This window comes from Paracoccidioides lutzii (assembly GCF_000150705.2).
Source record: "Paracoccidioides lutzii Pb01 unplaced genomic scaffold supercont2.2, whole genome shotgun sequence".
NCBI classification, from domain to species: domain Eukaryota; kingdom Fungi; phylum Ascomycota; class Eurotiomycetes; order Onygenales; family Ajellomycetaceae; genus Paracoccidioides; species Paracoccidioides lutzii.
Window position 1 is genome coordinate 1,908,287 of NW_015440948.1, and position 15,021 is coordinate 1,923,307.

The following is a 15,021-nucleotide window of genomic DNA, read 5'->3' on the forward strand; positions in this document are numbered from 1 at the left end:
TCCTGTCCCTTGACTGCGGTCATGATATGCCAAGGTAATGCATCATTTCCTCGCACGTGAATGATACCCCGTGTCCGCGCTAGGGTTGCGAGTTCTCTATACATGCGAAGGATATCCCTTAGCAGATGATCTGTTGGTCGTCGTGAATTTGTATATATGAGATTCACACTCATTACCGCTAGTCCATCCGTATCACTGGTCCCTGACCGCCGGAAGAGGTATCCACTCGCAAGAGCGGGCTGGTATTTCGTGAGGGAATATGAGTTATTGAGTCTGTGAGAGAGAGTAACACCCCATGTTTCGTCTGACTTGTCAATGAGAATTGTATCTTGGTCGGAGTCAAGAGATGCTTGGGACATTTGCTGTGTTGGCTGTTGTTGCTGCTGATGGCTGTGGGTATAGTCGGTGAACATGGGGGTATTTACAGTGGTGTGAGTCGCTGGAGGAGTACCCGCAGCGCCTGATGGATCAGGCGATGGATCAGGTCGAGGGGTAGATCCCGGAGTGGTCGTTGCCGGAACTATTTGTGTTGGCTGTTGGCTTAACGCGCTAAGCTGGAGTGGAGGAGTCGGCAGTTTGAGTGACAAGCCAGGTTTTATATTGACACAAAGGATACCTAGTTCGACTTTAACGGATTTATCACGGTTATACTGATCCAGCAGAGATTTCCACACTAGAGAATGCTAAGTTAGAGGGCAGCACGTAGCGAATTGGTGGAAAGTGGATTCATACTATCGACCTCATCTGCGCCAATTGGTTCATCTTTTACGACCATCAACCGCCAATATGACGATGACATATCCATAATATCCTTTGATGTTTCCCAAATTTGCGTTCTGATCTCTGAAATGGATCTGGATACAGGTGAATCCCGCTCCCGGAGACAATATGAAAGAGTAGTTTGGTATCGTCCGCTGCTGTCTGTCCATGCGGCTGTGACCCAACGTTGGTCAACGCTTTGTGAATAAGCCACATGGAGGCATTTTCCTTCTTCCAACAGTGCTACTGGTTCTGAAGATAATCTAAATGGCACCACTTTCGGAATTGGATCTGCAAGCACCAGAGGGGGAGCACACCCCATCCAGTCCGAAGATCTATCCTTTGGTGGGCAACGGGAGTAAACTTCAAGCGCTAAACGGAGATAGTCAATCTGTGGTGGCACAATTAGAGTGTCGGGGGATGCGATAAATTCCAAAGGAATTATTTGAAGTACAAGCTCATTGAGATGTCGAGTGTGTTGCCTATCAACGTCACCAACGTATTTGTGGAACAGGCGTATGAAGGCTGAGCAGATATCCACGATAGCTGCTTCGTATACGAAAGGGTTTATGATGTAAATCACCACGTTTTCATCACTTGCCGACAGATTCGACAACGCACTTCCTATACAATTATCAGATAACGTGAGGGTTTCCGAGGACATACTAGAGTTCCTACCTAAATTTTCGCATGAAATATTCAGTGCATGCATCAGCGAAGCGTAATCCTGGTCGCTTGCAGCATTGAGTGTCCATGGGATCAACCCGTTGGATTGGCTAGGTCGGGAATGAGTCCCAAAGTTTCCACTCGAATATACCAAGCCCAATCGCTCCATGAATGTATCCGCTGCTTCTGTGATATTAGGCGGGTAAATACAAAAGGGAAGGATATTCTTTTTCCCCTGGAGCGGTTCCAGTCCAAATGTCTCCCAAAATCCAATAGCAGCCGGTAGAACTTCCAAGAAACCGTTTCCACGATGGATTTTCACATGAGGTGGACATATTTTGCATATAGACCCGCTAGTATTTGATTTCATAGAAGGTGAATCTTTCCGCGTGTTAGGGCCATCCTCTATCGTTGCGAAGGTTCTCAAATCCAGCTTAGACAGGTGGCCTATGGCATCGCTGTTATCAAATAAACTATCGGACAGTACGCAATCGCAGTCTGTGCCTTCCAGCTTGTATAAATCATCACGAATATGGCACAAGCTAGACTGAGTAACTTGATCGACAACCAGCTGCGCTGCTTGGGGTAGATCTTCTCTTCGGGAGAACGCTGGAAACACGACATTTTCCTTCCTTGAAAAGTACCCTGTTAATGGCCAATCAACAGCCTCGGAAAGCAAAACCCCTAATAAGGCAAGTTGTTGATCATTTAGCTGCACTTTTGCAGTACCAGGAGCCAATGTACGTCGTTCTAACGGTGACAGCGAGGTAATTCCCTCACCCTCATAATCCCGCTTCCTCTTCAAGCTTACTGGATTATTCGGCCGCAAGCTTGCTTTCGATCCGTGGTCAGTGATGCTGCCGTTGTCGCTTGAGCAGGAAGAGGAGGCCGATGGGGACTGTACTTTTGTTTCTAGAGCATTATCAGAGACTAGAGGACTGGGAGATGTTAGGGTAGTAGAGAGCTTAGGATTTTTTTCCCGTTCTTTGTCTGGAAACCCAATCGTGGGAATATCGGATGGATAACCACCCATTTTAAAAGTTGTATGTCCTCCACCAGGACCAAACCAGAACCTCCCATCCAGTTTATACTTTTTGTCCGAAGACCCCAACTTCGGTTGAAATATAACTGGCCTATATTGATTTTGTTCTGGGTAGGACTTGTGAGTTTTTGAGTTTATCAATCCAAATTCAGAATGCGAAAATCCATTTGAGGATAAGATTTCCTTTATCTGAATTGGACTGAGAGGCGGGCTTATCAGTCGCCTGCTTGAGCCATCCGTTGGAGCAACCTGACCAAGCTCAGTTGCCTGCGATCTCTGGCCCTCGCCTGTTGTTGTATTCGGGGAGCTGATTGAAGGGTTTCGGGTACGAGAATCGCTATCATCAACAGCAGAGAGACGATTTTGAACGGAGTGTGAGGGCCCAGCTCCCGCTTTCGTCATATAGGTATGGGGTATATCGGAGGTACATTCGTTAGCCTGTAGTATTTCTGGCGTTTCGGTTTGCATTTCAAGGTTGCCGGTCAAACCAGCAAAATCGGGTTCGTCGAAAAAGCTAAAATCAGCTTCCGTGATGCCTTTCGTATCAAAATTAGTACCATCGATATCACCAAAAAATTCTTCGTCAGCTGCAGTGTCGTAAAGGCCTGACCCAACGCCAAGCTCAGAAGATGCCGCGTCTAACCCAGCAGGAAAGAAATCTGGATTTCGGTGAAGATATGTGGTGGACCCGCCATGTTCGTTATAAATTGATTCACCTTGGGAGGGTGGGTAATTCAGAGCTTCGATGGTAGATGCTCCAAGTCCTTCTACAACCACCCCCGCCTCTAAATTGTGAGTGAGCGCTCCACCTGGGGGTGTGGGATATACAGCACTCGCAAGCTGGGCGTCGGGTATGTTAACTGTTCTCGCTAAGCTTTCCGGGATGCCAGAGCTGTCGACGTCCAAAGGAGATAGTTCCGGATAATTAAAGTGTTTCTCGTCAACTTCACTTGGATTGTCGGTTTTTTGTTCATCCAGCAGCTGAACTTCTGGAAAGGATTCGTTTAACCATCTTTCCGCAAATTGCAACGGGCTCTCGGCTTGACTCGAGAAGAATTCAGTGGGATTAATAGGGGCCGTTTTGTTGGATCGCGATCTAGTAAAACATAGATTTGAAGGCCATAATATTTGGATAAAAGGAGATACTTTCCTTCGATTCCCAGTAAACCTGGAAAATGTGTCATATAGGGGACGATCTGAGACATTCACTTCAACTTCAACCCAGAGCACTGTTTGTGGATCTTTGAGGTTCAAGCCAAGTTTTCTGAGCCATTCTATCACAGTTCTTTTCCATTCTTGTTTCATGGCATCTAGTTTCCCAATTGAACGTTCAATGTCGTTAGGCAACGTTCCGATATTCTCTGGAGAAACAATATTTGAGTGGTTTGACTGATATCCGTCAATGGAGATGAGCCTGCACAATATTCCGGAAGGGGCTAACCACAAATCATTATTGAGATAGGCAGTTATATCAGATTCAGAATCAAGATGCAACTGCTCAATCCCAGGCTGAGGAAGAGTACTCAAAGAGACAATCAGTCTACCCTTGGCTGTCATGTTGATATCAAGGGTAGAAAGGAAGGATGTGAAGCTCCGAGTACAGGGGGCATGGGTGCAACTACTCGGATATCCGTTCTCGTCAAGGGAACTATAGAGAGTTCGAGTTCCAAGTGGAATCACCTTTTGTTGCTGCGTAAAATGGAGGCTGAGTGCCCTGGATGTGGCAGAAATAAATGCCTCGAAAAAAGCGGAATAGGTTGCATAGGCTTGGAACTTTAAAAATTCACCGGAAATATGCATTGATTTGTCCTGAAGTGCCTCGTTAAAAATACTGGACTCAGGATCAGAGAGCAGTCGATGTTTTATCTCTGCAGCAGTGTTCGAACCAGAAACAGAATCTAACTCGGATATTAGCGTATACAAGGAGAAAACAGAAAAAAAAAATGAGAAGCTATAGGAAAAGTATACTTTGGAATGTTACGCTTCCTGCTACAATAGTATCGTTCCCAGCCCCTTTGTTACTGTACAGAGGCCCCAACGCGTCAAAATTGGGGTTGGTAGAGAATATCCACAAGTCAGAGCCGTTAGCTAACGGAGAAACAAGACAGCGCATATTTCGCAACAGAATTATGGAATTCCTAAGCTCATTTGAACTTCTAAGAACCGGGTTTTCCCTGAGGTTGAGCTGTGATGTGGGTGGTCCAGCGGCCACCCTGGAGTAGATTCTCCAGAAAATGTTGCAGAAGCCATCCTGCCCACAGTGATTAGAAAGAAGCCAATGTATATATATATACAAAAGAGAAAGAGAAAGAGAAAGCGGTAGTGATACTAAAAATAATAACAATAATAATAAAAATAAAAATAAGAAAGAAAATAAAAGAATATAAGGGGGGGGAAGGGGAAAGAAAAAGCAAAAGAACAAGAACAAGAAACGACAGCAATCTATGTAGTAAAACTTACGATAGAACGGAAATTTGTAAGCGCTCCAGCTGGGAAATCCATAATAGATCGACGTTTACAGCGCGTCAGGTTGATGATAGTTAGGTATATAATGGTATCCGTGGAATGAGGCCACAGGGTCAAGATGCATATCGAAGAGGTGACAAGGCCATATGAACTAAACCTAGGGACGAAATGTTCTGCTTTGTAGGGGCAAACAACAATCTATACAAATTCCGCAAACGCCGTGGGATCTCGTAAGTGGTAGACGCCAAGCCACAGAACAGGCGATGGGAGATGCGGTCTTTAAAAAGAGCGGGGCGTAGATATTGATACCCCGGAGATGATAAAGCTATACGAAAGAGATCGCGACCTTGGACATGATCCATCTCTTCCATCAAGCTACGATCACCATCCCAGCTCCGAGTTTGATATTGAACAAAAAGAATTCTTGGATCTTGAGGACTTGGGCAGATCCATCAAATCGGGCTAATACAATCACGTGACAATTATGCAATTGGCAAGTTTGTTTCCCAACCAAACTTTGACTTTATTTTTTATTTTTTTTGGATGAGTTGAGGGAAGACTGCTCGAATTTGAGAAGACGTCGCAATTTTGTTGAAGTTGGAGAGGGCTCAACGGAACATCTTCACGGGAGACACAGAATTATTGGGGGCGTCGAAGCTATGAAGCTGTCAAATTCCGCCAATGTCCCTGTGTACACGATATCCGGTTCCTCCACCGCACGGCCACTTCCAGAATGGCTTGCTAGAAGGCGAAAACGGAGTCTCAAAAAGGACCCGGAGTACGCGAACAGAGTTGAGCTGCTACAGGACTTCGAGTTCGAGGAAGCGAGCCAATGTATCCGTGTCAGTGAGGATGGGCAATGGGTCATGAGTACCGGTAAGTTTAGCCCGATTTTATGATACTTGGGCAATACATCATGTAACTGACCAAAAAAAAATCAAAGGCACCTACAAACCTCAGATTCATACCCATTACCTGCCGCATCTGTCTCTTTCTTTCTCTCGCCACACCGTTTCATTGAATACAACATTCCTGCTACTATCGTCAGATTACTCGAAATCGTTGCATCTGCAGTCTGATCGATCACTTGAGTTTCATACCCCTTCAGGCTGCCATTACACCACACGATTGCCAAGATATGGTCGTGATTTGATATACGACAGACAGTCCACCGAGGCTCTTATTCCATCTGTCGGTGTGAATCGAGATGGCGTGGGTGAAGTATATAGATTGAATTTGGAACAAGGACGTTACATGAAAGCATATGAAGTTGAGGTTGGTGGAGATGATTTTACTTCGATGGGTGGTGGCGCGCTTCAAGGAGGAATCAACACCGGAAGCGTGAATACTGCTGCCATTGCTGAGGAGAGCCATAACCTCCTCGCATTTGGCACGTCTATTGGAACAGTGGAGTTATGGGACCCCAGGGCTAGAGCAAGGGCTGGCATCTTGCTTCCACCTTCCGATACTCAACTTGAAGATACCAAATCGCAAATCACCGCTCTAGAATTCCATCGATCTGGATTGACGCTTGCTATTGGATCTTCGCAAGGCCTTATACACCTGTTTGACCTCCGATCTCCTACTCCGCTCTTGAAAAAGGATCAAGGATACGGATACCCTATTCATACAATAAACTTCCTCACTCCAACGATCACAACACGTGACCAGACGACAGAGCCCAAAATTCTCTCCTCAGACAAGAGGATTATTAAGATCTGGGACGCGCGGGATGGAAAACCTTGGACGTCCGTGGAACCCGCAGTTGACATCAACAGCATAGCCTGGTGCAAAGATAGTGGCATGATTTTGACTGCTAACGAAGGGCGACAGCAACATGCATTTTTCATCCCCCAACTTGGACCTGCTCCGAAATGGTGTGCCTTCCTGGATAATATTGTGGAAGAAATGGCTGAGGATCCCAATGATCCCCAGGCTTTCGCTGGCCAAGCCGGGTCGGTCTACGACAATTTTAAATTTTTGACAGTTCCGCAATTGCGAAGCCTGAATCTGGATCACTTGATTGGCAGAACCACACTCTTGAGACCCTATATGCATGGATACTTTGTTGCGCAAAGACTCTATGAAGAAGCCCGATTAATTTCTAATCCATTTGTTTGGGAAGAGGAGAGAGCTATGAGAGTGAAGGAGAAGATTGACCAAGAACGGGAAAGCCGGATCCGGGGCAAGAAGGAGATTACGGTGAAGGTCAATAAGAAACTTGCGAAGAAAATTATTGAAAAAGAAGACAGGAATGAGCGACGACGTGCTCAGCGTGTTTTGGAGCGCGGGGGAGACAATGAAATGGCCGACGTTGGCAAGGCTGAAACTGCCCCAAGTCGCCTGGATACTCTACTCAATGATTCTCGATTCTCCAAGCTGTTCGAGGATGAAGACTTCGCTGTTGATGAAACATCAAAGGAGTTCCGGGACCTGAATCCAAGTACCGCGCCCGCCACTACGACAAGGCCAGAGCGAGGCTTAACTGCAGTCGAAAAGGAGGCTATCGACGAATTGCCCGGATCTAGTTCTGAAGAAGAGTCCTCGAGCGAAGATGAAAAACCTGTCAAAGCTAAGGCCTCTGGCCGAATATCTACAGTCTCCTACAAAAAGAATAAACGCCCCCCACCACGAATGCAGATATCATCGTCATCTAAGGCTACTCAGGTCCGTGATAGGTCGTTTGAATCAAGAGTTCATAAATCGCGGACGAGAGATCGTCCATCGAAAAGTGGCGCAGTCGGAGAGAAAACGGTTACATTTGTGCCACAATCCAAGTCTCGTTTGAAACCTGCATTTATGCCTGAAAACAACGGAACCTCAAAAGCGCCCAAGGATCGCAGAAGTGCATCAGGAAACACATTCCGGAAAATGTAACTGGAATAATAAAATGTGGGCATATTTTGTATGCTTGCCATGAGGATATTCTACAACATATATCACCAATAGATTCAAATTTTCACCTTGGGCGGCAAAATAGTCCTACGTTGATGAACGTAGCTGATGCTCTGGAACTTCCGAGCAGCTTCGCCCCATAATTCCTGTCGTAGTATGGAATACACTCCCATCTTCGCCTTAGGTGCCCATTTTCGCGCGACTTCGATCGCTACATTCAGCATGTCTTCAGGTTCTGCTATTTGGTCAACAATCCCATCTTTCAGTGCCTCTTTGCTGGTCCATTTATGTGCTTCAAGCAGCATTCTTCGAGCAATATCAGGGCGAAGTTTTAGACGCGACAGGTATCCAATCCCGGGAAAGTGAATGCCAATATTAACGGGCGGCATCGAAAAAAACCCGCGACGAGAGTTCATGATTCGATAATCGTGGGCAAGAGCAAGTACACATGCTCCACCGAATGTGTGGCCATTCAACAATGCAATTGTTGGATAGGGGTAGTCAAGAATTGTATGCATGAGCTAGAATTGAATACTCGGTTAGAGGGAGGGGGTTCCACTCTTTTTGCTTCATTAACGTAGCAGCTGGCGTATACTAACCGGGAAAAAGCCGTCTGTATTTGAGAAAGCATCCCGTTCTGCTTCATCAAGATCCAGCCCCTATTGCAAAATATATAGTCTGTTAGCATCTCAAGATATACGTTTCTTCAATCACTTCCTTCATTCCTTTAGACAGAAAAAACTGACCGTACTCCAAAACTTCTCTCCCTTCCCTCTGATTATCACCGCAGCACCTACCCCCGCCCCGTTCTCATCCTTCCCGGCAGCCTTAACCAACCGCTCAATATCCCGCAATGCGCGGATAAATTCCTGTGCAAAGGCGGTGCCAATGCGATTCTCAGGAGCCTTGCAAAGAGTAATCAGATATATCTGGGGGTCACCCGTTGCTGTCGCCTCTGTCGATGGTTGGTTCGGGATCCGGGACAGCGTGAGATTTTGATATGTCATCATGTATTTGTGGAAATCAATTATAGGAAATACTTGGTAAGAGAATTGCAAACTATTAAATAGATTGCGGGGGGAACCAATGGATATATCAATGTATTGAAGATATCATCATGTCTTCGAGGTTGGTTTATATACTACTGAAGTCGGGTTGGTGGAGAGCGCGCATTTATTCGAAGTTGCTTTGGGCCTCGGCGTAACTAGTTAGACCCTCCCCGTATTTTCGGCGACGAGGCATGTGCCGAAGGCATCGCTTTTTTCACCCCCCACCCGCGGATTTCAACCTCAGCAGCTTGAAAAAAATTAAATACCAGCCTATACAACAACATAGAAGATATGCTACTCCTGAGGTCAATATAAATCCTCATTTCCCCACAGCTCATCACTCATTAAGCGATTTACTAACATTACCGACTAGGATTAACAATTTGGTATTTGGCACTCATACTTAACAGAAACCACCCAAGGCAAAAATTACAAAGAACGGACGGCAAATCCTGTCATTGTCAGGATGATGGGAATGCGATGTAGGAAACCGCACGCCAAATCACCCCGGTATTTCAACTCTACTCTCTGATGCAGTATCCACAGGGGATTTCAAAAGCTTCGGTTTAGCTGCTTTCTCATCACACGGACCGCCTGGCTGCTCATCGAAAATTTCTAACTTATCGTGTCCGGGGAACGGGCTCGAAGGGACAGGCTTCCCAAGGAATTCGCACAGAGGGCCCCACCCTTCCTTGATATCATATATCAGCAATTTGTGTTTTGGTACGAGCTCACGGATCTTGTTGAACTGGGCCCTGAATGCCGACTTCCCATTATTTATGAAATCTCCTTTGAAGAAAGCGGACAATATTTTATATCGTAGCTCTCTTGCAGCCAATTTTGGTGGATCGTCGATACCAAGGTTCCCTTCGTGTTCTTGAGCCGCGTTTGACTGGCTGAGCCTAATCCAGGAACTTATCACAGGAATCAGTGATGCCTCGTGTCAGCTGAAGGAACCGCCAGAACGGCTACAAAAAACCACTGCGCGATCACCTACAGAAACCATTCGTCGATGTCACGTGTATTTAAAATAACTTTTGCGTCCGGGTATGCTTTAATTAACTGGGGTGCAAATGCGCAACACGGGCGTCCAACAACGGCCTATCAACAAAACAGTCATCACTCAGCTGGGTATCTGGCCGGGGGAACCAGGGCAATTTTTCTACTCACCTGGCAATCTGCAAATAAGCGATCACAATCCGCTTTTTCAAAACTTCCCTCCCCTTCAAACACGGCATTAAATGCATCCAACCATATTTGTGTGTCTTGTGGTCGAGCATGGACTGAGGATGGGAAATGGTATGTCCCCTGATATCCCAATTGTCCCAGAGCTGTTTGTATGGCTTCATAGAAAATGGGCCCGTCAGCCAATAAAAATCACAGATAACGACGACTGTCTACCTACAGTTTGATCCTGTTCTTGGGGGCCCAAGGGCAAGCACTTTCACGGGCGCGACTCGGATACTGCTAGAACTTCCTGTGGATGGAATATGGCCCTCCATCACGCTCTTTGTTATCATGACGAAATGGTTGACCGATGGATATCCAGAAAGCCTCTGTGATTCCTATTATCGATCTATTTCTAAGCAAGTTTCTGAGTCTATGATTTCAAGACAAGATTTTGTCACCTTATTATAGGGGAACAGCTAGCCCAGTTATATATTCTCTAATATATATATATATATATATATTTTTTTTCAGATTTGGGAGGGTGGGCTTATGCTTCTATCATATATCGCTTGCTTGTTCTAAACACACTGTTAGTGGGCCCATGATAGTTTGCCTACCTGCTGCAATAATGTCACCAACTAACTGGGGTTCCATTTTGATGTGAAAAAATATACTTGTCCGGCGGTAAGTCGGTTCGGAGATAGGACAAACCTTGCTTCATTGGATCAACTTCATCCCATGAGCCACACCAAGTTCCGTGTTGAAATCCGTGTTCTACATCAGGGAAAGCCAATTGCCAACCTGATCCTAGGGTCACTGGAGGGGTTAACAGCACAGTATGTGCTTATACATCTGCTTACTCATGTTGTCTTCCTTGCTTGATTATACCCCAATTTTTCTTGATTGAATTATCTCTACCTTTTGCAGAATTTTTTGATGAATGCTTGAAAATGCACAGAATATCCAACCATATCAACCAGGTTTCTGGAGTATTTGCCAATGCCGTTTGACAAATAAGAGCCACGTTGCACATCACAAGGTGCAGACGACTGAGTGCATGAGTGTTCTTCATTTGCTTAATTTTCAACTTGGGTCTCTCTACCAAAACGCTTCATAGCCAGGACTTCCATATGCAGATCCCGTCTCCACCTTGTCTTAACTTAAACTGGTCACGTAAACTCATGTCATGGAACTTGTGCTCCTCAATTGAAGGGAAGGAGAGCAAAGGAAATTGACGAAGCTCCACAACACGACAATCTTCTTAAACACGGAGACCTCGGCAGAGCCCTGCAAGGGTTTTGGTCCATTGTGTCGCGCGAAGAACAATCATCCCGGGATCGGTGCAATTGGAAGACAAATTCGTCAAGAAGTGGGGACTCGCGGCAATCGGCTTGCTATGGCCGTCTCTCTTTGTCAGAAAGGTTTCCTTTTTTTTAGGTCTCCATCCTATATGAACCTAGTCTTCCAGGTTCAGAATACCACCTGAGAATATCTCTTGTAACTCTGAGGCATGCTTAGCGTCTTCGCTTCAGTGGCTCGATGTTGAATGGCGGAAAAACCCCCTTAAAAGAGGTCACCCAGATGAGGTCCTGGCCACCCCCAGCTCGCACTGGAAGCAAGGATGTGTTCGATTTTCGACGGCTGCTGGATAAAAAAAAATATCCAAATGTTATTGCGGTCTATACCATATTTATTGTTGCTTACCATCCGCCGAATAACGACTATTTGGTATCACAATTCCCGATTTTTCAAAGGTGATCCCCGTTATCCAAGTTCGGTGCTGGTTTTGACCTGCAAATCCCAACTAGTTAAGCATGTAAGCTTCCGAATTGCTACATTAACTACTTTCTAAGGACTCCCAGCGGACTGCTCACTTTCGTCCTCATTTTATATCTTGTTTTGTTACTCATCCATCCTCTGACGGTATTCTTTCACTTATAACAATGAGAAAAATACAAGATGACCCTAAGAGTAAGAGAGCGAGCAGGAGAGCATGGTAAGCATGAATACGTACTCTGTTCATGGCAGAGTGCCGGACATCGTCAAAGCTTGTCTCTCAAGTTATTATCATTCGCACAATTAGGCGAAATATGTTGGGTATAGAAATTTTACCCCGAGATCAAAGCGCATAGCGTTGACCACTAAGACCATCACCGCCCGCCATGTCTTATTCTCATATCAAGTCACAATGATTATTACATTCTGACACTTTGGGAGTTGTTCATCCCGTCGGAGAACTAACTCACACGTCGAAAATCTATTCTGGTAGAACCATCCTCATTATTAGCAACGACCCTCCCCTCACTCGCTCACATGCTGCGCTATTTAATCAATTTTACACTGATCTTCGACCATCCTGCCTATTTTCAAGAGTTCATTAGCACTCGGGATTATATCCCTGTGTTCTTAAAATAAAAGTATCACTTTAGATTTCGTCTTCAGCCTTGGTACCATCGGAATTCTAAACGACATCGCATCAGAGCCTACCAAAATGTTTGATTTTCTAAGCTGAGTAGTTTCCCACCCATCGCATCCAAACAGCATAGCCAGATTTTCCCCCAAAGGTAAATAGCTAACTGCATAAGAGTCAATATATTTAAGATACCCAGTACATGACTCGGGGTATTGCCAGCTCTCTTGGAGGTTAACCGACCTCCTTATCTGTATGGAGGATACTAATAGCCAAGGGATGCTATAGTTAACTGTCCATCGGTGAGCAGAAATCGAGTATAGAGAGGAAGTGAAACCAATGCGCATCGATCAAGACATCATGTAAATAATTCCAGACCAGAAATCTGTTACAGCATGCAAGATCTCGAAGCTGATGATGCCATCCGTATACTGAAACGGTCCCAACCCATATCACAGAAGGAGGCTTCTGCGCAGGTAACTTAACTACCGAAGACACACAGCGACAGAAAATTTAGAAACACGGATAAATAAGCGCATTGAAACAATCATCCGTTCCACACCCGCATTCATAGCTGCGATGTTGACAGCTGTATATCCGCACCAAGACTGACGTGTTACCTGGAAAGAACCGAAAATGATGAATTTATTTATGCAATCGCAGCATGTGCTTTGGAAGACCAGCAGTGCTAAATATGCTCTCCAAGTTGGCGAATACCCAACAGCTTCGGCGGCGCGCAGCATACACTATGAGTGAGTGCTGCTGTCCACTCAAGTATACCGTCGTGTGTGCAATTTCCATGTCAAACCATTTGCTCTGATGTTGTGATCTCACATCTAAATCTGCTGCAGCTAGATAACAGCTGAGCTCTTCCTCCGCCCGCTTATAAGCCTTCCTAAATAACTGCAGTCCCCGTGAGCGACTCTTTCGGGCCATTTGCAGATGCCTACGCAAGAGCACCAGTATGCCCTGAGTGAAAATGACAGGAGTAAAGCCATTATTTGGTACCTATTCATCCATCAGTTAACAGGGATTACCATAGATAAGTCAGCCAAGGTTATAGCACCAGTAAGTTCTCGAATTCCTTTCCTACCGCCTGCATTACGTGCAGCTTCTGATGCAGGTCCAGTGCACCTTTCAAACAGTCATTTTCCTCCTGATATTACGCCTTTTAGTACTTTCAAATTTTTGTGGCTGTTGTTTGGAGGATCTTGGTTTTAAACAATGCACGGCCATCATCGGAATCTGTGGTCGAGTGTTTTGTCAAAGATTTCGGATATATGATGAAACATAGACCCAATTCAACCATTGTGAGCCTTCCCTCTAGTACTACATCTCTTCATGTTTCTTTTTTTTAGATTCATGCTGAGAGATATGAGGGATACCGCAGGCATCCTGCTTGCAGCGCCATGCTGGGCTTGTCCAACTTAACGATCAGAGACCTTAACACACAGGCATCTGTTCGGTGAGCATGATTCCCAATATTAATTATGTACTTCTGTAAGCTGTGACCATGGTGCCCAAAGACTTTTTCGAGTCTCTCTTGCGTGCCTTGCACGTTCCCGCAGGGTGCATAAAATTTTGGGTCGTTCATTTTAACTGCAACCTCCCGTGTCCAACGTTATCAGACAAAATTTCGACCGCCTTTTTGAATCAAGGTTCGATCCAGCTGGGCGGAGCCGAGATTGACAACTGGAAAATATCAGCCTGCTTAAAAAATCAAGTTTTTGCAGACGACTAATCGAGCAAATGAATCATTCTTCCTCTGAACACGGTGTGTGTTTTGTCAAGCCTATTCCAATAACCCCTAGACACATCGTCAATTCCCTGTGGCTTCCCGCTGGACAACGCTACCATTGCTGCCGTGAATCCAAAAAGCAGACCAGCAAAGCTTCGGTCTCGTTGGCATCTACAACAATCCAGATTGTGTGGCTTACTGTCACAGGAGAGCGCAGAACCCCCTTTTTTTTTTTTTTTTTTTTTTTTTTCAACAATTTTCTCTTTATGTCTATTCAGATTTGCATCGCAGTCTCGAGACATTTATCGAATCACTCTAATGCCCTCGTGAGTGATGAAACAATCTTAATAATACCAGCAGCGTATTCCTATGAATCACGGAATTTGAAAGGATTTGGCTGCTGACGTCAGTCAGAAGCTTGGAAAGCTGCATATACTGTTCCGCACGACCTCTACCGTCTCCAGTTGTGGGAAGATCTTTTGTTATATATCTTTCTCTTTCCTCCATTTTGGCTATGGTGGTGTAGCGTTACTCACTCCGCGTCACTCACCCCCGACATAGACAACATAGACAACGAGCGAATAACTTCCAAGTACGGAGCGGGTACTTCTGTTCAACCGTCAGTATACACGAATGAGAGGATCTTTCAAGACAGATTCAGGGACATCAGCTAGTTCAAGATATCAAGAGCGATGACTACCGGCATATAGCTTCGCAAACGCCCTCCTAGTCAGGTCGTTAGGTAATGCCAATCATCCAAACAAGTGCCGACGGGAGCTCGACAAGCCGTTCGGCAACAGCATTCCCAGCAATTCTCCTTGCTCGA

The 15,021-nt window shown here is 45.4% G+C and overlaps 5 protein-coding genes across 5 annotated transcripts in view; 2 read left to right on the forward strand and 3 right to left on the reverse strand.

The window, feature by feature from the left end:
- Positions 1 to 4,969, reverse strand: part of PAAG_11249 (hypothetical protein) — a gene marked incomplete at both ends in the record, with an annotated part of 5,263 nt that extends 294 nt beyond the window's left edge. Inside the window, 5 exons of the mRNA XM_015846929.1 lie at positions 57 to 673; positions 733 to 1,383; positions 1,438 to 4,365; positions 4,436 to 4,718; positions 4,928 to 4,969. Of these exons, the coding sequence (XP_015703536.1) occupies positions 57 to 673; positions 733 to 1,383; positions 1,438 to 4,365; positions 4,436 to 4,718; positions 4,928 to 4,969 (4,521 nt within the window). The remainder of the gene's footprint in view (positions 1 to 56; positions 674 to 732; positions 1,384 to 1,437; positions 4,366 to 4,435; positions 4,719 to 4,927) is intronic.
- A 623-nt stretch (positions 4,970 to 5,592) lies between these two features.
- PAAG_01251 (WD repeat-containing protein) lies at positions 5,593 to 7,810 on the forward strand (the record flags this gene model as incomplete). Its single annotated transcript, XM_002797346.2, has 2 exons — positions 5,593 to 5,809; positions 5,877 to 7,810. The coding sequence occupies 2 exons, from the start codon at positions 5,593 to 5,595 to the stop codon at positions 7,808 to 7,810; spliced, it is 2,151 nt and encodes a 716-aa protein (XP_002797392.2).
- Positions 7,811 to 7,884: 74 nt separating this feature from the next.
- On the reverse strand, positions 7,885 to 8,838 carry PAAG_01252 (hypothetical protein; the record flags this gene model as incomplete). Its single annotated transcript, XM_002797347.2, has 3 exons — positions 7,885 to 8,349; positions 8,428 to 8,487; positions 8,575 to 8,838. 3 exons carry the CDS (start codon positions 8,836 to 8,838, stop codon positions 7,885 to 7,887), a joined length of 789 nt encoding a protein of 262 aa, XP_002797393.1.
- Positions 8,839 to 9,379: 541 nt separating this feature from the next.
- Positions 9,380 to 10,397, reverse strand: PAAG_01253 (hypothetical protein; the record flags this gene model as incomplete). The annotated part of the gene is made up of 4 exons (XM_015844285.1): positions 9,380 to 9,791; positions 9,875 to 9,978; positions 10,048 to 10,220; positions 10,283 to 10,397. The coding sequence occupies 4 exons, from the start codon at positions 10,395 to 10,397 to the stop codon at positions 9,380 to 9,382; spliced, it is 804 nt and encodes a 267-aa protein (XP_015701066.1).
- A 3,002-nt stretch (positions 10,398 to 13,399) lies between these two features.
- Positions 13,400 to 13,926, forward strand: PAAG_11250 (hypothetical protein; the record flags this gene model as incomplete). Its single annotated transcript, XM_015846930.1, has 3 exons — positions 13,400 to 13,525; positions 13,633 to 13,767; positions 13,816 to 13,926. The coding sequence occupies 3 exons, from the start codon at positions 13,400 to 13,402 to the stop codon at positions 13,924 to 13,926; spliced, it is 372 nt and encodes a 123-aa protein (XP_015703537.1).
- Between the last annotated feature and the right edge of the window lie 1,095 nt (positions 13,927 to 15,021).